At 39.9% G+C, this 25,010-nt stretch overlaps 3 protein-coding genes across 4 annotated transcripts in view; 2 read left to right on the forward strand and 1 right to left on the reverse strand.

The window, feature by feature from the left end:
• The window catches only part of LOC108673283 (mucin-17), a 37,029-nt gene extending 32,797 nt beyond the window's left edge, over window positions 1-4,232 (forward strand). Inside the window, exons 29-30 of the mRNA XM_018161083.2 lie at window positions 169-281; window positions 3,230-4,232. Coding sequence (XP_018016572.1) covers window positions 169-281; window positions 3,230-3,347 — 231 coding nt within the window. The 3' untranslated portion in view covers window positions 3,348-4,232. The remainder of the gene's footprint in view (window positions 1-168; window positions 282-3,229) is intronic.
• Window positions 4,233-5,670: 1,438 nt separating this feature from the next.
• LOC108673291 (eukaryotic translation initiation factor 4H) lies at window positions 5,671-17,729 on the forward strand. Of its 2 annotated transcripts, none has more exons than XM_018161090.2 (7): window positions 5,671-5,895; window positions 11,386-11,674; window positions 11,862-12,018; window positions 12,998-13,111; window positions 13,433-13,663; window positions 14,015-14,182; window positions 14,758-17,729. In XM_018161090.2, exons 1-6 carry the CDS (start codon window positions 5,879-5,881, stop codon window positions 14,158-14,160), a joined length of 954 nt encoding a protein of 317 aa, XP_018016579.1. In that variant the 5' UTR covers window positions 5,671-5,878; the 3' UTR covers window positions 14,161-14,182; window positions 14,758-17,729. The 2 variants fall into 2 exon arrangements, with proteins under 2 accessions (XP_018016579.1, XP_018016580.1); XM_018161091.2 differs by having other exon boundaries at window positions 12,998-13,063.
• Window positions 17,730-18,095: 366 nt separating this feature from the next.
• LOC108673284 (locomotion-related protein Hikaru genki) lies at window positions 18,096-24,048 on the reverse strand. Its single transcript, XM_018161084.2, has 9 exons — window positions 23,892-24,048; window positions 23,201-23,307; window positions 22,763-22,925; window positions 22,155-22,331; window positions 21,312-21,446; window positions 20,600-20,803; window positions 19,996-20,208; window positions 19,167-19,337; window positions 18,096-18,520 (listed from the first exon to the last, which is right to left on the reverse strand). Exons 1-9 carry the CDS (start codon window positions 23,962-23,964, stop codon window positions 18,321-18,323), a joined length of 1,443 nt encoding a protein of 480 aa, XP_018016573.2. The 5' UTR covers window positions 23,965-24,048; the 3' UTR covers window positions 18,096-18,320.
• Window positions 24,049-25,010: the final 962 nt, after the last annotated feature.

Genomic DNA, 25,010 nt, shown 5'->3' on the forward strand with positions numbered 1-25,010 from the left:
AAATATCGATGATGCACTTTTTGCCATTGTTTTGCCTATGACCCGGTAATGAGCGTTTCAGAAATACGTGCAAAAATGTATCACTGTTAGGACAATGTAACCCATCAATTTTGCCGACGTTTCAAATATTGAGCAACTAGATTCAAAGAGGTGGTTGTGTGCACGCAGTTCCGGAGCAAGTGGCATCGGCTGTGCTGCGGGACAGAGCTCACCTACAAGCGCAGCGACTTGGTCGGCCTCAGCGCCCGCAACAGAATCTCTCCGCACATTATCGACCCACGGTGAGGAACGGCCTAGCGTCATTAGTTTCTTGTATGATGACATCTTCAGAGTTTTTTGGGTGTTGGAATCATCAGAGTTTCTTGCGTGTTGGCATCATCAGAGCATCTCGCGTTTTGGCATCATCTGAGTTTCTCGCGTGTTGGCATCATCAGAGCATCTCGCGTGTTGGCATCATCTGAGTTTCTCGCGTGTTGGCATCATCAGAGCATCTCGCGTGTTGGCATCATGCAGAGTTTCTCACGTGCTGGCATCATCAGAATTTCTTGTGTGTTGACTTCTGGATGTTTGCAAGGCCAACTATGAGTACTAAAAATTGTGCAGCATTGCGATTGCTTTTTATGGAACTAGAAACTAAATGGAGCAAAATGAGATTTAATTTCATTATGTGGAAATACAGTGATCACCTTCACTCAGAAACGATGGTGAATCAGTAACGTCCAACAGCGGGGCCAGCGAACATAAGCCGTGACAAATATTTTACGTACATGTAGGCTTGCTAGTTTTTATCTGTATTGTTGAATCTGATTGTTCTTTGTCATTGATACATTTTGATTTTATTATGGATGTGCAAGTGCAACCTACGAGTCACTCATGCATGCATAATGCACAGCATGCAGACTGACCCGCTTCATCAAGACGGTCTCATTTAGTTCCTTTCTGTCCAATTTCTCTCCGATTCTTGGTTCGTGATCGGTACGCTTCCACTAGACGACCTCCTCCTGTTCCAATCCAAAGAGACGCACCTCAAGTTCACGCCCGTGCCTCTCATCATCGGTCGATGATCCCTGTTCTCCGACGGTGGGCTCTATTAGCACTCACTGGCTGGCGAAATTGTTTATGTCCATACTTGTCATGAGAAAATTGTTCGATAGCTGGAGACTTTCATTCTCAAGAAAGTTGTAGAATCTTGGATCTGAGCACAAAATGTGCTTCAAATGCGGTGAAGCATTTGTTAGTTAGTTCTGCCATTGAATGACCACCTATGATATAATTATCAACAACGTGAAGTTTCATTTACTGTGTGAATTGCGGTAGAGGACACAGCTTGCTTAACGAGCTTTCCTCGTTCAAAGATGAACTGTATTCGCGTCCTTTCAATTTTTGCTCCTCATGTCTTCTTGACATCAATTACTTGGGTGTAAATCAGTAAAAGGTTTAGGTGGGGTTGTTTCAGTTGCAATTCTTCGAAGTCGTCTTCACTAACGGGCTTCTTCCCAAAGGCCCGCGCCCACCGTACCTGTGTCGAGACACTCTCCGTCGACGTCTGCGGCTGATACAACAAGCGAAGAATGACGCGTACATTGAGAACGAAGAACAAAAGTGCATGAAACACACCGAAAGTCCGCTAAAACTATAAACAATGTCATGAAGCCAAGTTTGAACATTAGTTAATTGCTTTTAAAATTGGTAATGCAGAAGTTGACATGGCCATCATACCGTAACATTGGCAAAGGTCCGCCGGCCTGACACGATCAAGATTAACCTCCTTCCAAACCTCCGGGGAAATACGCCATTGCTACCCAAAAGAAAGGCTCAAATAACTGAAAATAAAATATATTATTCCTACAACGTTGAAGGAACATAGAAAGTTATATTGCTCATACTTGCGTTGGATATTGAAGACTCTACAGTCTGCCTTCTCAAATATTGTTCTCATTCCTCGTCGAAATCTGTCGCCGCTGACGCCTACATAACAAGCCGTATACAAGTTTGTTATTCGTATTATCTCGGCATGAAAATTTGCTCTTAAATTAATTCTAGCCTTCTGGATCAAACGACATGTAATTAGTTTAACTAGCATCGATTTAGACTAATATTTTTCCAGTGCATGAGAAACTACGTTATTGAACTGTATCTTAGCTTGGTCATGTAAAAATACATTTTTACAGCGCGCTTAGTACTGCAATAGTTACATGAATATTCATACGCCTTTAAAATTTGCTTCGAACTTCATTGATGGTTAAGTGAATGATCTTATGTATGAATTACTTATTCGTTTCGTATCAGGCCATCACCACTGTTCTGTAGATTGCGTTTTTATCATCGGCTTGTTTATTATGTTGTTGCCTGACCTTGACTGAATAAGGTAAATTTAATGTTCATTATTATTAAGAATGGGAGCTATAATTGTTAACAGATTCTGATATGTAAACTTTTAAACTTTTGAATAGAATGACACGTCATAATTCCATAATCAACATTAATTCGTTTCCGTGGCCTTCACTGCTGTCAGGCACGACTTAGGTATAGAACGTAGTTCTGTGGTGACGGACACACGTATTCCTGAGGTTGTTTACTGTTCTCTGGATTCTTACTAATACCTATCAAATACTGGATGGAGACTGCCATTGTACAGGAGTCAGTTTCAACACTTGGACTCCTGTATCGTAACGGTTGTGAGCTTTATGAATACTTCTGTCACACGATTTTACTGCATGCTCAAATAATTATTTTAGTGGACGAGTTGGTTTGATGCAGGTCTTCAGTTCGTTCATCGCTCATGAGTTATACGTTTATGTTCTGCATGCGTAGTGGAGTGCTGTATTGAGTACTCGTATGTCTAAAGTGTTAAATTGTCTGACCGTAGTTGTGTATGGTTTATTATTCCCTTATAAAATAGGTATTCTTCTAAGTAAAGAAGTATAGTATTCTAAGATAAGTATAAGTAAAGTAGCTTCTTCTGCTTCAAATGAAATTTTGCTGTTTTCTTCTCAGGAATGAGTTATCATGTAATGTTGAGTTCAACTCATTCTATGCAAGTTTTAAAGTTTTATTCATCATTCTTATTACCATGTGATTTGCGCAATTTGTCCGAATGTAGAAGACGATTGCCGCAAATATTAAACTCTTCTGCGCTGTTGTGTTTCGCTCTAATCAAGTTATTCTTCTTCCTCAGACTCAATTTAAACATTGAGATATAATACCATTATTTTTTTTTTGTCTACAGAGGCCATAGCTCAAAATCGTCCTCAGCTCAGACGATGTCCTACAATTTGCCCCACACGCCCCCTCAGGATGACGACCGGCAAGTTCTCGTCAGAAGGACATACAACTTCGACCATTAATGCAAGATGGAAATGCTCAAGCGCTTATTGGGGGCACTTTACTCGTAACATTGGGTGTATATGACTCAGAATTCATAATATAATTGAATGTAAATATGCTTCTCCCTACGTTGCCCATATATTTAACTATCCGAGCTTTTATTTTACTTATTTTAAATTGATATTGTTATATGTGAATCTGGACTGGTGAAGTTTTAATCGATTTTAAGCTTCTTTGGAACGAAACTGACGTGTCTTTGGTCAAGTCGTTCGTCCGCAGCACCTTTGTACGTGTATATATTCATGTAGGACTATGTATTTATTGATACTTATATAATATTTATTATATTGATTAGAATATTCGTTGACTCAATTAGAACCTATTGGGACACAATAGCTACATCGACGAGATTGATGTGATTGAGTACTTAATTACTTTCACCAGCGTGCCTTGAATAATGATATTAAAATCAGAAAATTTTCCTCAATATTATTATTTGATCGATTAAAAATGTCGCAACTTGATGCATTTATACAGGGTTCACACCAAAATGCCCGGCATTATGGTGTGAACTCTGCATAAATGTTAATCACTACTTATCGACTTCAGATTTGACATTAATTAGGCAGACAACTAATATAGTTAGAACTATATAACTTATATAACTAACTTGCAGAAACATAGTATTTTTTTGTTCCTATTAATTTGAGTGCAAAAAAGCGTATAATGCCTCGCGTATATCAGAAGGCCGTGATAAATGTGAATGATGAATGTTGATTATTCTATTTGGTGGTTAAATATGCAGTATGCTTTAATTAATTTATTAAATGATAATGAATGTCGTGTGAACCCAGGCTATGTCAATTTTTTTGTTCCTGATTCATTATTAAAGATGTGAAAACGTGTCTTATCTTCATTTTTTTATTTTCATTTCTTAACAAACTTTTTCAATGCATCAAACTTATTGAGAAAGTTTCAAGTCATAGATTATTTATGGAAAGTTATACAGTGAGCTTATCTATCGTATTAAAACCGTCAGCGGTAAAAACCCAACTTTAGCGCCACCGAACAGCTCCTTCAGTTCTGAAGCGATCTCTCTGAAAGTTTAAACAAACGTAATTAGAGCAGTGAAAAATGTTAAAATTTTTACCCTTTGCGCTTTTGATCAAAACAATACTAAAAAATATAACTTAGTACTCACTTCAGTGAGTGACAGAGAGCGCATTTTCTCGTCGACGAAAACTTGAGGTCACGGACAGACGGACGGACGGACAGACAGACAGACGGACATGGCGAGCACAATAGTGCATTTTTTCCATAAATGAGAAAATGCGCTAAAAATACTAAAAGAAAGTAAAGTTAATTTAGATCTAAACGGCAAGGATAGGTTTATAATAGAAGTGTCGGCGTTGAAGAAATAGGTCCATGGATAGGCCATTAGGATAGGATGAATTAATTTCGGATAGATTTTTTTATGATTTAACAACAAGTTACCTTATCTCAAAAACCACAAACAAAAATTGTTAAGGTTTCGTTTCAATTGAGAACGGAGTGACGCAAAAAATATGTGGTTATTGAATAAATTTGGTGTAAATCAGTTCAGAAGTGAGTGACATATGAGCTTTTCTGTTTCACATTTATAACGTTTTGCGTTTGAATCCGCTGACAAGGTAGCTGGCGAGCACGGAGAAATGTTCACCCAGCAGTAGGCTATTTGTCTCTACCCAACCGCGAGAGATTATAATTAAGTTCGCAATGAACTTGATATCTTGATAGTGCCCTCGTCCCGGGCAATTCTTCGGCCGTTCTTGAAGAACTAACGAATATTTTGGAGAAAATTTCTGCTTATAATTAATGTTAAGGTTAGACTAGGCTAAGGTTAGTATTTTCAAAACAAATATAGACTTTTCTCAATGAGCAGCCTGTCATGAATCATAAATGCGTCATTAGAGGATTATATAAAAAATCGTAAAAATCCATACCCTTCTATTTCATGCGTCATAACACAAAGCATGCCAAGAAGATTGATAAAGATTGATAACTCGTACAAAATTTATCTAATTACGCTTTTCATTTAGATAAAATTATATTTGTAGTAATTCTAATAATTATATAAATGACCCACGTGCCGAAACCGGTCAGAAGCATTATCAATCCAGATTTCATCAGTAAGCAAAAACTCCAACAAAAAATTCATTAAATTATTATTCAAATAATCCATTTACCATTAGAATAACCTGTAAAATGAATAAAGATTCTCTTTAATACGTTTTTTGTCTCAATGTTCAATTCCAATCCAAAGATCTTTGACTTCATCATTGGAATGTTTCAGAGTCTTTTAAAACACGCGCCGTGTCGTGTTGTTTACATCAAGACCTTGAGGAGAAGAAGACGGCGAAAATATTGCATATGAATACTTGGAAACTACAAGCTTTTGCTTATCAGTGTATCTCAAAGATAAAAATGTTTATTTGAATTTTAGTAATTTTCATTCGTTTGATAGCTCTTTGGTATTTTTCAATCACTCGCGTTTATTTTGGCCATCAGTGTCATGGCTGGAACTGAGGGGTAAGTCAAAGCCTACGTTGTTCCGACTTGCCTAAAACTAATAATTAAATTATCCTCATTTTTTAACATTATGGTTGTTATTTCTTAGTGTTTGTAGACAATATAAAAACGTTAAGGTTTTCAATGTTTACCTTATCTATTTACGCCATATGAATAGTAATTTCTATATGTTATACCGCGCGCATGTGGAGTTGTAAACCTAGTGAAAATGTGAAATGATTCCTTTAATATAGGCTACAAGTCTACAAATGTTGTAAAACTTTAAAAAAAATTACCGTCATCACTAAGCTGCTTAAAATTTTCTTTATTTTTCTGCATGTCTGAAGTCTGATGAATAGTAGGCTAGGTAGGTATGCTTTGTAAACTGAGAGAGAGTAACTTGATAATTTGATTTAATCAAAATCAAAAGACAGATATTTTTAGTCTTATTAGAAAATTGAAAATTGCATGTCCTATTACTAATTAGGAACAAGAAATAATTAGTTTTTAGAAATGTCAGGTATTTTTTAGTTGTTAGTGCCAAAGTGGCTTGGGTGGAATTCCAGAAATCAAAGGGTAAACGCGGAATATTCCGACAAATAAGGATGTAGCAAAAATTCCAAAAAAATGAATGGCTATAAAAAAGTCACCGTCTGCACAACTCTAGTTCTGTTTGCTAAGTTACGTCACTCTCAAAACACCGCACTACGCTCCAGCAACAATGAAACGTCACAAACTGTTGCCATATTTATTTAAGTCTTTAGAATGCAAACCTACCAAATCCATATATTCCGACGCTGTGTGTGACTAAATTTGGCATTTTGTGAGACTAATTCCAGCCATGCTTCAAACTACTAAATAAGTCTAATTCGTAATTCTGACCCTTTTGTGCTCTAATTCTGAGTGCTGTGTCAGTGTGTGAGCTGTATTGGAATACGACACAGCTTGGAATTAGAACACTATTGAATATTGAACACTACTTGATTAGGCATTTAATTAAGAGATATTAGGCTTTTAATTAAGAAAATTTTAATTTTTGCACACAGCTCGGAACGAGCTGTGTGTGTCTAATTCCAAGCTGTGTTGGAATTAGTTTTTATATGTCGTAAACAGTCTCTTAACTTAATCATCTATTAATTTATTTACCACTTGAAATCAGCAAATACAAGTAAATACTTGAAGGATTCCTAATATATTCACAGACTTGTTTAAAAGTCTCAAACCATAATATTCTTTCTACACAAAGTTTATCACTATTTGGTAGAGAAAGGTCAACTATCAACTTTGACATGTTTTTCGATGTTCTCACTGGGTGACTTGCACTGTCTCTCTTTGGATCTCAACATTTTCCTGCCAGATGGCCCAGACCTTGTGTTTTGGCAATAGTATGGCATGCATTCGCTCAATAGTATGACAGCACTATTTCAACCATCAATGAATGCGTGGAACTAAGACAAAGCTTAATATGAAAGAAAAAAGTTGAGAAGTATTGGAATTACCCAGATGTCGGAATATACTGCGTTTACCCTAGCGTCATAGCAGGGACTTTTTCAGGTTTTGACCGTTTCACTAATTTTTTTCCTTTAACTCATAAGTAGACCAGTAAAGTATCATAGATATCAGCATCAACTTACATAAAGGCCCGTTTCCACTACAGTACTGATTCTGAAGGATTGAGATTGGCCTGAGACCAATAAGCCACATGGCTGGACTTGGAAACTGGCGTGCGAGTTTCCACTATGTGCGTGTGCTGGGACTGGGACTGACCGTCTAGGCTACCGCACTTGCTGGCCTTTGAAGATAGATTATGCTACCGCTCTTGCTTTTACTAGCTGTTGTCACTATGCGCAGGAGGAAACAAAGATCTATTTACCTAATAGCAGTTATGAAATGAAAGAATGGTTTCAAACTTCTCATTAACATGGTTTATCAGTGTAATAACATGCATTCACCAAGGGATTAAGAAACAGCATTATCTTATTATACCTTTGATGTGTCGAGAAAATTTAATGTAATAAATATGTCACAATGTTTAACCATGTCTGGTTTTTGGTCTATAGATTTAGATGGTATCATAGCGTGTTTCACAAATGCTACTACTATTATTGGTTAATGTGTTTATTTACTATTTACTGAGTATACATACACTTTGGGTACAATAAGATAATTAAGATTTTTTAATTGATGGACGAGTGAATCTATGTCAATAAACAGATAAAATCGGTCAATGAGAAGTTAGGAAGTATTATTTCCATTTTTCGATGTTCGTGGATGGATATAATTTCTCCATTTCTTCACTTATTTTCTCTAATTCTCAAGATTCTGTCTCTGTAAAAAGAGCTTTTTACTTGCCAGAAGCAAGGTGCCTCTCTATATAAATTGATAAGCCTTTCAGTGACATCTCTGCTCCAGTCTCCGTCATGCGACATGGTCAGTTAAGCAAAGAGGCAGGCAATGGTGCGTCTATTGGAGCGCCCGCCCAGCACACAACCTCTTTGAATGAAAGTCACAGCAACACTGCCGATTGCCCGTCACGCAAGTCCAGTAAAAGATTGAACAGCGCATAACTCCCCGTCACTCCAGTCTCGATGGTCCGGACTGCCTCAGTCCGGACTGAAAAAGCCAGTTTTTCAATCGTCAGTCTCGCAGAGTCTCATAGTGGAAACGGGCCTTTAGACATTGGTTTAAATCTCTAGTAATAAATAATAAGAGTAAGAAACACAACAAATGAACTAGTACTCGTGACCCTGTAACCAACTATCCAACTTTGCTGCTTGGTGCCATGGTGCAATTATAGAATTGGTATTTGGTTGTACTTAATTCAGTCTTGGCATTGGCAAAGGATGCCCAGTCTTAGTCCCTTGGGGGGGGGGGGGAAAGGTAGTCAGTTGTGACAGGAGACAGGACTTTTTGACTGACAGAAGTTAAGAATTTAAATAATTTATTTATAGATCAAAGACAAAGTCACCAAGAATTCTTATGTTGAATATATAGTTAACTTAAAAAAATATAAAATTTAATATTTTTGATGTTTCATATTTAAAATAAAGTATATCTTTACAAGTGTTGATTGTCAAAGTAGTGAGTTGGAGCAAGTTACCATTTTATCAGAGCCGGCAGAGGAATACAATTCAACATACACAAAAGGCAATTCACATGGTAAATTAAAAAAAAAAAGAATCAAATAGTAAAATATCTTACTTCCATAGGTTGCAAAATACCAACAATGACAGACAAAATGACATTAGCTTACTTTCATAGCTTTGCACAGGCTATTGGTATGACTTCTAGCTTACTTTCATAGCTTTGCACAGGCTATTGGTATGACTTCAACTCAAGCACACTCCACTCTTTTGTTGTTGTTGTTGTAATTGCCCATCCTGGTAGTGACGACTAGGGAGGGGGGTGATAGGTCAGTTTTTCCGGGCACTTGATGCCACTGATAGTTCTATGACCATCACTGGCTTGCTGACCTGCCAGAACCATTTTATTGCCCTAGACACCCTGGACAAGCCTTTATTGCCTTTTAACACCCTAGACAAGCCAGGTACTCATTTATCAACCAAAGTTGGATGAATGGCTGAGTTTACCACGAGCTGAGCTTCCCAGAAGAACTTGTCCTCAGTGGGACTAGAACCCAGGAGCTGGGTGCAAGAGACAACTCAAACTCGGGAGCTGGGTGCAGAGTCTCTCACCACTGCACCACCACAGCTCCACAGCTTTCACTCCTTTGTTCTTATTCTTTGGATTGAAAAGTTCAATTGGAATCCAAACAGAATTTTATCAATGGGCAGTTGGCAGTTCCAGGAGTGCCATTCAACATGTTAAGTCATATTTTTGACAGATTTGGAATTTTTCAGTTCAATCCTGCAATTTTTGAAGAATTGAATGGGGGATAATTTATGTAGCAGGAATCTTGTCTTGGGGCTTCAAATCTGGTGGGAGAACTGAAGTTGTGGCTTGGAGTGTTGATTATATCCCATGCCTGGTCCAATAGAAGCTATATTAACCTATAAAATACTGAACCTAAATTTTTCACTAAGATCTAGACAGCTTTTTAATTCGTGTGTTGATCACTCCAGCTGGGTCCTTTGCTCAGTTCAAAAACATCCCCTGAGTTATAAAGGGAAGGTCAAGACCAGTTATTTCATTTCAATATGCCATGTGCACCTGTTCTTCAGTGAAGCTATCAAATGACTATTTGACGATATTTGTTGATGCACAAGAAGAAAAATTGATTTCATCTGAGGATCTTGCCAATGCATTTCTTTTTAAATTTCTTTTTCCTGCATAAACTGCCTCCTAATTGGCAAAAACCTTAAAGATTAAGGCATTCTTAGTGGCTAATCCTCAATAATCATAGTAACACTTTGGGCCTATAAACCTGATATTGGCAACATAATTGCAAAACTTAGCATAGTGGCACCTTTTCATATAGATGCTTGACAGTAAAGTGAGGCACAATATTGGTCAAGGTGTTGAGGATGCCAAATTCATTGCCTCAATGACACCAAGGTAGGATCATGGTGGATGGCCATTGTCATTTGGTTTCAACTTCATTGTAATTTACTGTTTATAAATGTGGCTTGATCAAAATGTTTAGTATGATTTGTAAATAATTGACACATATTACTATGTTTTAAAATAAATGTCTACTTTTCCTTGCTCAACTGATATGTGCTTCAAATTGTTCTAAACCCAATTGATTAACTCAAACTATTAGAACATTAACCTACCAAAAGGAAAAATTTCATGATTATGTTGGATTGTTAGGGACCACACATTTCTTGGAATAATTTACTTAGCATTTGTTGCAGTTATCATCACATATGTTAGCATTTGTAAGTACAATTGGAGCTACAGAATGTGCTCTATAATTGTTTATGAAATTTATTGTTATGTATCAAATTATTTCCATTACAATAAGCTGCATCCAAAATAATGTGTGCAATGAACATAATGCATTGGTAGTACTGCATCCCATGTATTAAAATTACTAGGTATCATATTTGCTTATAAATGGTTTACTTATAAAACCATATTAAATGAAAAACATTATATAACAAATGAAATTTAATAGGTCCTATCTAAGCAGGGTATTTCTATATCTCATTGTGGATTAAATTTCTATATTATCTGTATTTTCTAAAAGGTTTGTCATAGTTTTAGGAATCTACACTTTTTGGTCTGCCATTTCAAATTTTTTCTGCAAGGGAAAGAATCAATTAAACCATCAAAACTGTAATACCAGCCAATTCTTCTTTCTTTTTTGTGCAACTCTAGATTTTTTTTATATCGATGCAAAATTTTTGTACCTGTTTGTAAGCTGATAATATTTGCCAAAATGTGAAGATTCCAAATAATTGAAATTACAATCTCCACTCTTTAACTTCTTGTTTCCACTAGTAATGCCATAATTTCATTATATTTGTCAATTATAGAACTAACATTACAATTTGATGAGGTATTGCATGAAACAGTATTTCATTATTATTATTTACTGTCATCCAGGTACCGAGGTGGAGGCAATGGTGGAGGCCGATACAATGGTGGTGGAGGGGGCCGATATGAAGGAGGTGGTGGTGGGAGGTATGATGGTGGCAGATATGATGGTGGTGGGGGTGGTGGAGGTCGTTATGATGGCCGTTACAATGATCGAGGAGGAGGAGGAGGGGGTGGTGGTTATGACAGACGACAACCCAAGCCTATGCCCACTGAGCCGCCATTCACAGCATATGTAGGGAATCTGTCCATCCAATCAGTGCAGGGAGATGTTGAGCATCTCTTCGAGAGTGAGGGAGTGAGTATTGATACTTTGTCTTGTCCTTCATATTGTGTGCTTGATAAAAATATTCTGAAATTAGAGTTTCTGTTTTTGAGGTATAGCTGTAAATAATATTGAATAATGTTATGTTTAACATTGAGCATTTGGTGTTTCGAAACTAATTATTGCTTTCTAAAAATTGAATTTTCTTTCTTCTTTACAGCTGAAAACAAAGAATGTACGAATGGTTCATGACAGGGAGACGGGTAACTTCAAAAGATTCTGCTATGTGGAATTTGAGGATGGAGCCGACCTGGAGAAGGCATTAGAACTTGACGGCGCTCAATACATGGAGTGCTCCATTAGAGTTGATATTGCTGGTAAAATTTCTTCACTCTAATTTGGCTCTTACTTGAATTTCTTGGCATGACTCAAGTTGCAAAACCTATCTATATCAGTTGAGCCTAATAACAATGTTTGCTCAAATTTTGCTCACAAATATTTTTCTTTATGAGTCTAATTTTTCTTATTATCTTACATACACTTCTGCTCATTAGCATTGAGTTTAATTCCATTACCCTCTACTCTGCTTTGCAAGTTAATTTAGTTTGACATGGAAATTTGATCTTGAAATTTTGATTTGCTGGCTTAATCTCCTAATGTCTAGTCACTTTAGACAGAATTCAGTCATTGAGGAGCATATGGAGCACTTCACATGCAATGGATGGTATTCTTACACTCAATTACTCTACCATATTACATACCACGTTATTTAAGTATATTATTCCCACTACTTAACTTCATTTCCATTTGGGCAACTTGCCTCCTGCCTCACACTTTTAATAACTATGCAGAAAGAATTGTTATCTAAGTTTGTATACTAAACATATCGAGGTACGTACTACTTGTCACAGCATCTTTATCTCCAATACGCTCTGCACCAAAAGACCACATGTCTGGAATTAGAGGAGCATTGTTTTTAGCATCAGATCTCTTGAGATTCTTAGCCCATGTCACCCCTTGCCTGATGATCAACACAGTTCAGTTTACATTGCCTTGACTCCTACTCAATCATGTCACGTCTTTCTGCAATGCAGGGGCTCAGTAACTCTGAACAGGACGTGTATTATTAATGCTGCCACCGTCAGGAGTAGCTTATTTATAATGAAACCTTACCTAGAACAGCCACCATTTTGCTCTGCTAACGATCTTCATCAGTAGTAACTAATTTGCACTAGGAAGAACAGTACAGGTAGCTGTGGATGAAGCAACAAATGCTGAATTGCTGTGGAATGGCAATCAATATGTGACCCCATTTTATTTTGCTGTAAATTATCTTATTTCTTGCACACCTTGCAGATCAACCCAAGGGCCGAGGTGATCGAGATGGTGGTTTTGGGGACCGAGGGCGTGGCAGAGGCCGAGGTAGAGAAGACTACGGCGGCCGTAGAGATGATTTCCGTGGTGGCCATGGTGTGCTGTCTTGAAATATTTATTCTTGAAATTTGTACAATTTTTGTTTAGTATTTTTCCATTTTAAACTGCTCTTTTAGCTGCCTTCTTCACTTCGTTTTTAAATGTTATTTCTTTTAACTCAATATGTATACTGGATTGTCACCACTTGTTACTATCCATGCATCTGAAATTAAATTTTTGAGTGACATGAGTATAGCTGAAAATCCTGATCAAAACCTTTCAACATGAAATGTATATCCGGTTAAATGACGATTTCCTTTTCCAGCAGTTCTGCATTTTATTGTCGAGCTCAACTAGGTAAAACTTTTAATTTCACAGGCGGTGGTGACTGGGGCCCAGGCGGCGGTGGAAGGTACCGTGACGGCGGTCCTGGTGGCATTCGCGGTGGGTTCAACGATCGAGGAGGTGGTGGCTTCGGCGGCGGTGGTGGATACGGTGGGGGACGGTTCTCTGGTGGAGGCGGTGGTCCCGACTTCGGTGGTGGGAGACGCGAGCGGCGGGACAGCGACCGTTCCCGCAATGCCGAGGAATTCCGGGAGCCAACTGCCGGTCAGAATTTTGATTGCATTATCTTTCTATTGGTTTATTTTTTTTATGCAGAGGTATACGTTTTGATTGTTGTATTTTATCTCTTTCTCATTTCATTGTTTCCAGATGTCTGATAGTACTAATTTCTGAGTCCTCATTCTCAACTTCTCCTTGCAGCAAGTAAAAAAATCTATACTGTCCTATAATGCGCATTTTTGGTATTGGGCAACTTTCCTCAAATTTCCTTTGTGAAGTAATTATTGCTGAAGTGTCTTGAATAACTAAAAATATTTCCTTTATATAGAAATAACCGTGCAACCCTCATCAATGCCAAGCTCTTCTATGTTCAATTAATTTTTGTTGATATTTCAGAGGACGTGGCCAACAGACCCAGGTTGAAGCTGTTGCCGCGCACCGTCAAGGATCCCATCAACCAGATCGCTGCTGCTACCTCCAACGCCAGCATCTTCGGCGAGGGCAAGCCTCGGGACGAGACCAAGTTCTCAGCCAAGCCGTGAGCGTCTCCCATATCCCTTGATGGTAAGTGTGACGGCATTCCTGTGAGTCTCTGGCCGCAATATCAGAGTATTTTTTCCGTACAACTATTGACCATTGTTTAACTGCACCGGCACGAATGCACCGGCAGTCGATATGATTACCACTTTGTTACCATATAGTCGGTGTAAAATTATGCAGTGTGACAAGAGTCAAGTTGGTATGAAAATAAAATTCTGAAGAAATTTTAAACATTACAAATTAATCCATAGTAATTGAATAGTAGTTAGGTATCAAAGTAACTCAGTAAGCCCATATGGCAGATTGTAATACTTCCGTAAATGAAGACTCTGGGAAACCTGCGGGTACAACGAAGTGCAGCCCTTGAGGTTTTTAGGGCCCAGTGCTTAGGGCCCAGAAATTGGCCGACTGGTTTCCTTATTCCTGGTGTTTAGCAAAATCCCTTGGCTGTTTCAAATCGAATCGAAATAAATTTAACGCTTTTTCTTTATACCATCTCTAGCATCGGCAAGTCTAGAGATAACATATTGGTTCATACTCGCCATCTAACGACGTTGACGCAATACTGGCTTTGCACTAAGATATGCTTCGTGTTTCAGGTATGGAATTCAGGCGCCCGCACTTCGTTCAAGAGACGTCTCCTCATCTCTGCGCCTGAAGCGTCAGACCTACAGACTTTCCCCAATTACTAACTTGAAGCCCTCCTGACATCTTGGTGACATCTTCTCACAGAAATAATAGCTCTATGTATGGAAATTAATATCGGGTTTTAGTCTCAACGTTTCTTGCCATGATGGTCAGTTTTTTACTAACTCTTGATTGGCGTATAGGACGCTACTGAGTCTATATTTTGCACTGCCGTTTACTGCTACTCATTTATGTCAGATTACATTGAGTTGAAAGAAGCCATGTCATGATTTTGCCTAGAGACTATCTAGGAAACAAGAAGCTTTCTCCTGATGTTCAGGCTTTTCTATTCTGAAAATCCTAACCATTTCTCGAACAGCTATCTGATAATTTTGCGACTCTTTTATCTACTAACTTTTTTTGAGATGTACTCTCACTGCTGGCGTGTGGGGCTTCTGTGTGTTCCGCTTTTCCATTGAATTGAAGTTTTAGAGTTGTTTTGTTGATGTCTCGTAATAATATCTCTTGACGGTAAGTCAAGCCCGAATAACCGTTGATTATCTCGTTTTTAAATCCTGTAAGCGCGTGCTGCCACGTTCTTAGTGACAACAGTTGCCGGCATGTCTGCTACTTTGAGCCCTTCTTTTCGTAAACTTAAGATTAACTGATTTCTTAATATCTCCATCATCGCTCATGATTTTAAATTACTTGGTTTACCTTATAACAGTGGAAACTGCTTTCGCGGACTTGGAAACCTTGTCGAAAGTTTCCTGTGTCATGTGGTGTAGAGAATGAATGAAATTCGCTTAAACGATTGATACTTTATATTGTACGTTGTACGACCCGCCGTCTGGGGCTGCTAGCGTCATGGCTGGAGGAGATACACGCGCGTACTAGCTATTATCCTTCAAGTCTAGATAGTAGCTATTCTCACTACGTTCCTATACACTTCCCACAACTTTCTGTGCTTGTATTTTTTTTCTTGAATTGCAGACTAGATTGGACTAGAAGTCCTAGGTTCACGTGTTTCTTGATGCTTTTGACACTTCAAAAACACGACTGGTACCGGCGCGCGCTCGCGTCGCAGGTATCACTTTAACATGGAACATTTTTTTAAATTTCATAACGCAGCCACTGATTGGAAACTTGGGTTGTTCTGAGAACTTCTTTTATATAGATTGCTGCCCGGCGTTCATTCATTCTCTGTTCTTCCTACCTCACTTTCTTTGTTGGATTTTGTCAAAATAGGCACTAATGAAGGGAAGATTTATGCAGAAAAATTGAATGGTGGCAGCACAGCCCATGAGAAAGGGCTTTAAAACATAGCCCAATCGCTCTCGTTCTCGACCACACTACTATTCAGGCATTCACTCGGGAACATGAAGTGACAACGTTCTCATTCCAAACTATAATTTGGTGAGTATATGAAGTGTCATCCAATAGAATTATTCATTTGAAAACGAGCTGCTAAGACACGGAAACTGGTCGAGATCCAGAAGTTTGGCTGTAGCTGACGTTTAGCTTCTAAGACTTGTTTGGCTCTGAGCATCATTTGAGCTCATTTAAATCCTTTGCTTTTCTCCTGGAACTCGCTAGCTGTCATCCTATTGTCTTGCTTCACTTTCGATCAGTTGTTGCCTTAACTAGAAACATCGGAATCGACTGTGAAATGTAATATACAGTTTAAAAAGTTCAAATCTTATTCTAGTACTAATTCTATAGTGTATAGAAGTATTCGTCTAGAGAAGATTTAGATACGTCGAGGCGAATGGTGGAGTTTTGAGGCGCTTGCTCTCGCTCCGCTTCCCAAGTTATTAATGCAGCATAAATCTTAGGTATTTGTTCCTCATTATTTAAGGTGCTCAGTTGAAGGAACCTCTTCTCTCTTTCTTTAATATCTGCGGCTGTTTTGGAGCGTCCATATTGTTTGAAAACTATTTGCTTGGAACTTGGGGGTTTGCTTATCTTCTCTCTCTCTAAATCATCAATATATAGAATAGTTGTATTTAGTTGTAACCTGGTTTACGTGCGCTTTACGACCTTAACGCTCCGTCTTTGAACCACTATACCGGATTAGCTGTGCCAGTATCCCAATTCTATGGAACGAAATGTGATTTTTTTTCTTGCTATCGGGATTTCTTGATTGGTGGAATTAGTTGAAGGTGTCGAATCTATCCAGTGTTTTTGTATCGGCATTAGTATAATTATTTTTTTACATTAAATCAAATCAACATGGGACGAGGAGACTCGTGTTCATGTGTTTAACGCAACTATAATTTGCCTTGCCTCGAATCTAATCCGGCATGCACTATATTTTGTGCCGTTGGTCCGCAAGCTTTTTTTTACAATTGTTCCTAAAAGTAACCATTGCTCAGCAGCAGGCGAGTGTCTTAGCCTCGTGTAGGACATCCATAGCTTGCGTTTCATGGTCGTGGATTGTAAATTAGGGAGTCGACGGATTGGGTGTCATGCTCGTTCTCTGCTCTAATCTTTGGTCTGATGATTTTTAGTTGAGTTTCAGTGAATTTCTGGTTTGCGTGTGCGTGGAGAAGTTTACCTCCTGTTTAGTGTGTTAGTGCACAGCTGAGACTGCTAAGTATCTGGGGTTAATAATTTGTCTAAGATCACTGTACTATAGTACTATGCGTCCTGTTTTCAATACTTTCAACTTCTTGTAAAGAGACTAGCGATCTAAGGTTGGTGTGAGTACTCGCGTTAGTTCCAATTTAGTCTCCGTAATTCATCATGACTGTCGTGATATCATCTTTTTGTTGAGCGGCCAATCGTTGCTGCGGTGCGAAGTGTAGACTTTCGTACTCCATTAAAAAATCCATAAAAATGCAAAAGAAAAAAATCGATAAAGAAGTCATTTCTAACTTTTGCCTATGATAAGTGGAACGCATTTTGCATAGTCAGTGTTGTTTAGTAATAAATATGATACGATTGGTGTGCTTCATTATCCTGGTTGGGATAGCAAGAGTATCGTGCATCAGGTGGCCCAAATGAGGGTGGATGAGCGATAATCAGAGGCGGAGATCCATCGTGGCCTGGGACTGCTACGTCCCAAACAAATACTAAGGATACTAAGGTGTCACCCACTCAAACTATTATAGTTCCGTTATGTCGATTATGACCTACTTCCTAGACTTTATAAGGACTGTATTCCTCCGCTTATTTTTCGGCGAGTTTTTCGTTGTCCTGCAGTTGGCAATTTGGCGCCTAGCCAAGCACACGGGTCGAAAATGACGGGGAAACTTGACATTTTATCATAAAATGTATTCAGTGAATAAATATTTTACAAGGTGATGAAAGTCCCGATTTATTTGTTTTAATACTGTGAAAATTAAATCATGACGACGCCTTCATCATAACCACCTGATGATGTAAGTTACATTTCTCTCGGGAATAGAATGAAGTTGCTAGCTACACGAAGTCTGCGTCATCTCACTCCTTACGTCTTCAGTGACTCAGGCTCTATCACAACCAAATGGTCTGAAGGCTTTGCAATGAGCTCGCCCCTCGCTGTGTTAGAATTTCAGCCCGCGATGACCGGCACGCACGGCGGGAGGGGCGCAGACCACTTGCCTGTTCTGAGACACTTGAGCCGGTCAGGCCCTGCTGGTCTGTAGCCTGGGGAGCAGGAGACCAGAAGTTGGGCCTCCAGGCGGTAGCGCAGCAGGCGTGGCGACACCCGCCCGTTACGTGGGTTGCCCGGCGACTGACACGAGATCACACCTGCGTGAGTTTTGGAAACAATAACTATGCGCCATTGTTTATTTAACTTATGAGCGTGTATTAAATAAGGATGACAAAAGGCTGCGTAACATCTACCATCTACCAACCGAACACCTACATCTACTCGTCTACCTAACCCGAACGAGACTAACTCTGCAGTGAGTCGCCGCCAAAATGACGTGACATTCCGTTGGTCATAGTCAGCCTTTGTTGGTCATAGTGACAGGCACTAGCTGCTGAACTAGTTTTTGATTTCGAATATCTATGGCAAGGGACTGGACGTAGAAGGCCAGGTTTAACACTCTAGGAAAATGAGCACGATTTTCACGATGAAAAAATGTATGACAGGCACACGCTGCGTTATTAACAACGATCGGATTAATTTTACCTGGAAGTAAAATTTGTAAAAAAAAATCGTCATAAATATTGTTATGATGCTCAGACCGAAAATAAATGGATGCAAATGAGAATATTAACAGCACATCACATTTACGAGTGCGATTACGGCAAACTTACAATTAATGGCATGCGATAAGAACCCATCCAGCCCATTGGCCTCATCTGAGGGTTGACAACAGAGAAGAAGACGAGCACAGCGCTGTGTCTCGACCATTCTACTTGTCCTCGAGCTCACAGTCCCACTCACAGTTTGGTTTAGGCTTGGACCACGTCCCGGCGTTGGTGCACGTCACGATCCTCGGTCCCTGCAGCACGAAGGCCTCGTCACAAGAGTACACGGCCACGTCACCCACGCGACGAAGGGCGGCGGTACTCACGCTGCCGTGCTCTGGGCTCTCCGGCGCCGGGCATACAACCTCTGTTCATTTGTAGGTTTACGACGTCAATACTGGAAATATTATCGTAATGTAATAAATGGATTTAAACAAAGTGAAGTGATTTTTAAGAGTTTATCTCTTGACTGCATCAATCAAATAAGAGTATCGAAACACCATGTTTACATTTGACGTCATGTTTACATGTTGCATTAAATGCTCTTCGCACAACTCGAGTTCTACACATTGCATGCAAATGAGTAAGCTTATAACAATGAATTATTGCAACAGCAAAAGAACTACTCAGTATGTTTTTTAATTCAGAAAACATAAAATCTAATATTTGACAGAGTTCTCTGTCGCCCCCTTATGTGTGGGAAGCGTATACGCTTGCCTGTCATGATGCAAGAACGCGCTTGGTCATTAAAGTTCTAAATTTAGAAGTTTTTTAAACAAATCCTATCTCACAGGCAAAGAAGTCGGCACCAAAGCTCTAGTCACGTAAGTCAGCACCAAAGCTCAAGTCACGTAAGTCAGCACCAAAGCTGCAGTCACGTGAGTCGGCACCAAAGCTCAAAGGCCGCCTAAGAATCTTCCAGAGGGCAAAACATCAAAATTACTGACTAAAGATCACGGTGAGCAGCCTCTACATTAACCGCACATTGATTCTAATATTAATCCTGCTAGGTTTAATAAACGAACCTTTGCAATGAGGCACTGGGGCCGACCAGGTGCCGTTGGTGAGGCAGACGATGGAAGGCGCTGCCGTGAGCGCGTAGCTCAGGGGACAGGCGAACAACGCGACGCCGCCTGCGGTGAGCGAGAGATGCCGCAGACGAACCAGCGGGGGCAGGGGAGGGAGCGCAGGACACCTCACCACCTCACACGCAGGCGGGACTGCAGCCGACCACAGGCCTACCGATGATTAGTGAGCCTCATGTCTACGGGTGAAGTGTTGCGGAAGTTCATAATTACGACCTGCCTACTAATTACTGTTAACTGCCTCGGTTCGTGTGCCTATCCCGTGAGTGAGCAGAGCGGTTGTGAATGCGATACATCGGACTAGTAAACATGGTTTGTCCATAGGGCGGAAATATATTGCAGATGATGATAATGATAAACGATGTAATTGTACAATTGTCCAGCAATAAATAATCAGGCTTGGAATAACTCTTGTTAAATTTTTCGGACTTATATGGTCATTATCCGCGAATCATATTTAACGTTATTAATCGTGTATATACAACACGTCGCACAGAACGCTCCCGACTGATTTTCATTCAAATTCTGTTTCCTCATTGCCAACCCGATGGAAGACATGTCATTTGTTGTGGTCCATTTAAGACGTAGCCATCGAAGCACGTAAAGAATCGTGATGACCCCATGGTGGTGCCGGAGCCGGCGACAATGACGCGGTCATCACCGCGCGTCTGCCGCCGTCCGAACACCACGGCGGGCAGGGCGCTCTCAGGGACACTCCTGGCGACCACCAGCTCAGCGCACCGCAGCTCTGCTCACATTTTGCTCTGCTGTCTGAGTTTGTTGGGAAAATAACTCAACGACAAAAATTTCAGTTGTGATAAGTAGTTTTTTGCATATTATGTTTTACAAATGTGCTACTGTGCCCCGAAATTAATGCTTAAAAGGCCAAATACAGTATTTGTATCTTGCCCACCCGATCGAAAATTATTGACTGCTTCAGTGAGAATTTTTTTAACCTTACCATTCAATGAAGAGATGTAGTCGAATGCTGCCTAAAATTCATTGTTTAACAAGAATAGGTTTATACAATTCATGGTATAACGGGAGTATGGCTATACAATTACTTGCATAACGAGAGTATGGCTATACAATTGCTTGCATAATGAGAGCATGCATGGCTATACAATTGCTTGTATAACGAGAGCATGGTTATACAATTGCTTGTATAACGAGAGCATGGGTATACAATTGCTTGTACAACGAGAGCTTATAAAAGGAATTTTGCATAACAAGAGGCTGTACAAAGAAAGGTATACCTTTGACCAATATCGTGATGGAGTTAGTGAGCGCAGAAGGCGCCGTGCACGTGAAGGTGCCAGAGTCGTGCTGCCGTGCGTAGTACACGGAGAGGCGGTAGTGGAGGTCGCGCTCCGAGCTGCTCAGTGACCAGCCTGCGCGTTTAGGCAGGAGTATAACACACGCGCCACGTCAATTTTATGGTACTGAATCAACGCGAGTACAGTCGTAAAACTATAGGTAGTAAAAGAAATTTATTAATAGTAGCACGAACTGAGTCTCCATGAAGTCTGCACTTTAAATAGTTTGGCAAATATTTAAATTTTTATGCGTGCAAAAAATGGAATTTCTTATATAAAAATTTCATGCCCATGGCTCATGCATATAACAACTTCACTGGACTAACTTTTGCCTATTGCATGCAGGCGAAATGAAATATATATATAGTAACTCTATATAGGGATACAAACAAGTGTTGTAAGTTCCATTGTTCAGTCCTCGTGAACTGAAATTTTTCAGATCTCCGCATATTTTACGTTGAGGAGCATCAATTTTATGCCACGAGTCTGCTCAATTTGGAAAATGTTCACGTTTTGCCTTACATCTTTAAAACGAGTTCAAGACTTCCTATAGTCCACGGTCACGCAAAGAGTCTGTACTCTGGTCGCAGCTCGGTTATTAAAAAGCTGAGAATCCTGCCAAGTTATAGCGGTTAATCACGGAAAAATTGAAGCAGTGAGTTGCAAATTCAAGACCCACAACAAACTATGAATATTATGCGATGTACAGAATCGGCGATAGGTCTAACGACCTAATCAACGCTGACACTGCTATATTATACTATTATTAAATTATAAATTCACCAGTAGGGTATCTACGGTACTCAGGGGTCCAGCTCCAGGCCGGGTTCCCTGCCAGGCGAGGGAATAGGCAGTCCAGGTGCACGATGGCTCCTGGCAGCAGTACGAGCTGCCCGCCTGCTGCCACCACCGACACCCCGCCACCTGCCACGTGCCACACGATGGCAGGTGGCAGCGATTCTGCAGCCATCATGGAGAAAAAGATGTTACTTGCATTGAGTATTCAATTCTCATTGTAAATAATTGATGCATGCGATCATGGGAGCTATTTGATTGATGATAACTCAAGAAAATTTTCAAAATGGAGAACCAGACAAAAATCCGAATAATTTATTTACAAAAATTTGCTTTTCTGTCGATGGATATATTTGAATATTTTATAACTTCTTGATCACTTTCCACTTGATTGATTAATCTGAACTCGGTGAGTTTATAATTATTGACTCTTTGCAATTAATACAACTTACCTTATACGAGCGAAGCACCGTGCTGTAATAATGGCTTGTAACATGGCGGGTATAACAACTACCTGAGGTATAATTGGTGACGTGGTTGGTGTAGCACCGTGTTGCAATAGTGGCTTGTAACATGGCGGGTGTAACAACTCATACCTGAGGTATAATTGGTGACGTGGTTGGTGTCTGTGCATGTAACATTCCCCGACCAGCCCTCTGAGGTGCAATTGAAAGTATCACCGCCATTTTGTTTGAACAATCCAACATGGCGACATCTGATCATGGCGATATCATCGAGAGGGACGATCTGATCCATCTTCTGACGAACGAAAACAACAGCAGAAGTGAAAAAAGCTCCAGGGCATCGCCAAGATAGCCTGCCATTTCTAACAAATATGTTGTGTAAGGTAAAAAAAAACTACGAAATGGATTCAAATAATAAATCTAGCAACAAATCGTCTGTGTCTACACCAAGATTCGAGTCTGACAGTACACACATAAAAAATTATATTAATATTGATTTCAACTATATACTAGTTCCTCAAGTCGAATAAACCAGTGATCATGAATAACATAAACTATATTTTTTCATACCGTTGATTCGATTGGTCGGCCTGCGTAGGAATACACATGCTGGGGGTTGTGCGGCAGAGACGACAGCGGACAACCGCCGAATGTACCGGAGGAGTTCGTCGCTTGCACTGAAATTAATTTTCAAAGTTATACCAAACCTGCAGGTTGGCTTGGCTTTGCCCGGGATAGAAAAATAGTATTGAAATTTTTGAAGTCAGTTATTTCAAATTACTTCATGGCTTATCATCCAGAATTCAATTAATAATATTGAAAGTGAAGTAGGCTAATGTAATTTAAAAAAGACCCTTCAAACCTACATTTATCACCGAACCCTTATTCCAGTCCTGCTTTAATATTCAAATGACACCTGAACTTATAATATTTTCGTTAAATGCTCACTTATAAATGTAAAAATCACATTTAAATTTTTAAATTCTAACTCTTTCCTACGTTTTCCGCTGTGTCATGATTCCAGTTCTAATTTCAAAATTTTCGCTCAATATCCAGATAGGGTCCCAATAAGCTAACATTTTAGTGCAAGGTTTCAAATACATAAACTTCGACAAATATATAACAGATTATCAAAAACGACATTATAATAATTAATGTTAGAATAGGAATAGGAGTTGATCAATCATGCTAAATCCGCCTGTGTTAATTTTTAATGTAAATGAATTAAAATAATTGTTAAAAATAGGTTTTGAACCAATACCTTGATTTACAAATAAAATAACGATGCAGAGATGCAGGAAAGCGATCACGTTAGAACCTGCGTTGCTCTCCATAATAGATATGACGACTTGGACACAATTAGTAAGTAAGCAATTAATTCTGAAAATCTGTAACAAATTTGTACAGCGTTTCACAGTATCTGCTCACATCCTCTGAGATGAACAGAAAGAGATTACGTTAAAGATTAAACATCGACTGTCATAGAGGCATCAACAAGCTCCAGCCTCAGCAGCACTGCTTAGCACGCCAGTCTCAGCAGCACTGCTCAGCACGCCAGTCTCAGCAGCACTGCTTAGCACGCCAGTCTCAGCAGCACTGCAGCAGCACTGCTCAGCACGCCAGTCTCAGCAGCACTGCTTAGTACGCCAGTCTCAGCAGCACTGCTCAGCACGCCAGTCTCAGCAGCACTGCTTAGCACGCCAATCTCAGCAGCACTGCTCAGCACGCCAGTCTCAGCAGCACTGCTTAGTACGCCAGTCACAGCAGCACTGCCCAGCACGCCAGTCTCAGCAGCACTGCTTAGTACGCCAGTCACAGCAGCACTGCTCAGCACGCCAGTCTCAGCAGCACTGCTTAGTACGCCAGTCTCAGTAGCACTGCTCAGCACTCCAGTCTCAGCAGCACTGCTCAGCACTCCAGTCTCAGCAGCACTGCTCAGCACTCCAGTCTCTCAGCACTCTAGTCTCAGTAGCACTGCTCAGCACTCCAGTCTCAGCAGCACTGCTCAGCACTCCAGTCTCAGTAGCACTGCTCAGCACTCCAGTCTCTCAGCACTCCAGTCTCAGTAGCACTGCTCAGCACTCGTCTCAGCAGCACTGCTCAGCACGCCAGTCTCAGCTGGACACTGAAGTCTGTCTCAGGAAACAGTCGTCCTGGACGTGCTGTAGCAGATCTGCTTTAAGCTGGAGTTTATGGCTCTCCTGCTTTGGGGAATTTGTTTGTCATGGTGTTGGTTTACTGGGGCGTTGGTTTGTTGAGGCGTTTGTTTGTTTTGGTTTTGGTGTGTTTGGGCATTTGTTTGTTGGACTTGGGGCATTTGTTTGTTGTGGTGTTGATTTGTTGAGGCGTTTGTTTGTTGGGGCGTTTGTGTGTTATGACG

The sequence above is a fragment of the Hyalella azteca genome, unplaced genomic scaffold (assembly GCF_000764305.2).
Source record: "Hyalella azteca isolate HAZT.00-mixed unplaced genomic scaffold, Hazt_2.0.2 contig11760, whole genome shotgun sequence".
Taxonomy (NCBI): Eukaryota; Metazoa; Arthropoda; class Malacostraca; order Amphipoda; family Hyalellidae; genus Hyalella; species Hyalella azteca.

What these genes read in the sequence shown, in the direction of transcription:
- LOC108673291 (XM_018161090.2), top strand. An exon ending in ATCTCTTCGAGAGTGAGGGA is followed by an intron (nt 11,675 to 11,861) that starts GTGAGTATTGAT and finishes TCTTCTTTACAG; the next exon opens with CTGAAAACAAAGAATGTACG. An exon ending in TGATTTCCGTGGTGGCCATG is followed by an intron (nt 13,112 to 13,432) that starts GTGTGCTGTCTT and finishes TTAATTTCACAG; the next exon opens with GCGGTGGTGACTGGGGCCCA.
- LOC108673284 (XM_018161084.2), bottom strand. Translation starts at nt 23,964, where the DNA reads ATGGAGAGCAACGCAGGTTCTAACGTGATCGCTTTCCTGCATCTCTGC. An exon ending in GCCGACCAATCGAATCAACG is followed by an intron (nt 22,926 to 23,200) that starts GTATGAAAAAAT and finishes TTCGTTCGTCAG; the next exon opens with AAGATGGATCAGATCGTCCC. An exon ending in GTACCGTAGATACCCTACTG is followed by an intron (nt 21,447 to 22,154) that starts GTGAATTTATAA and finishes CTAAACGCGCAG; the next exon opens with GCTGGTCACTGAGCAGCTCG.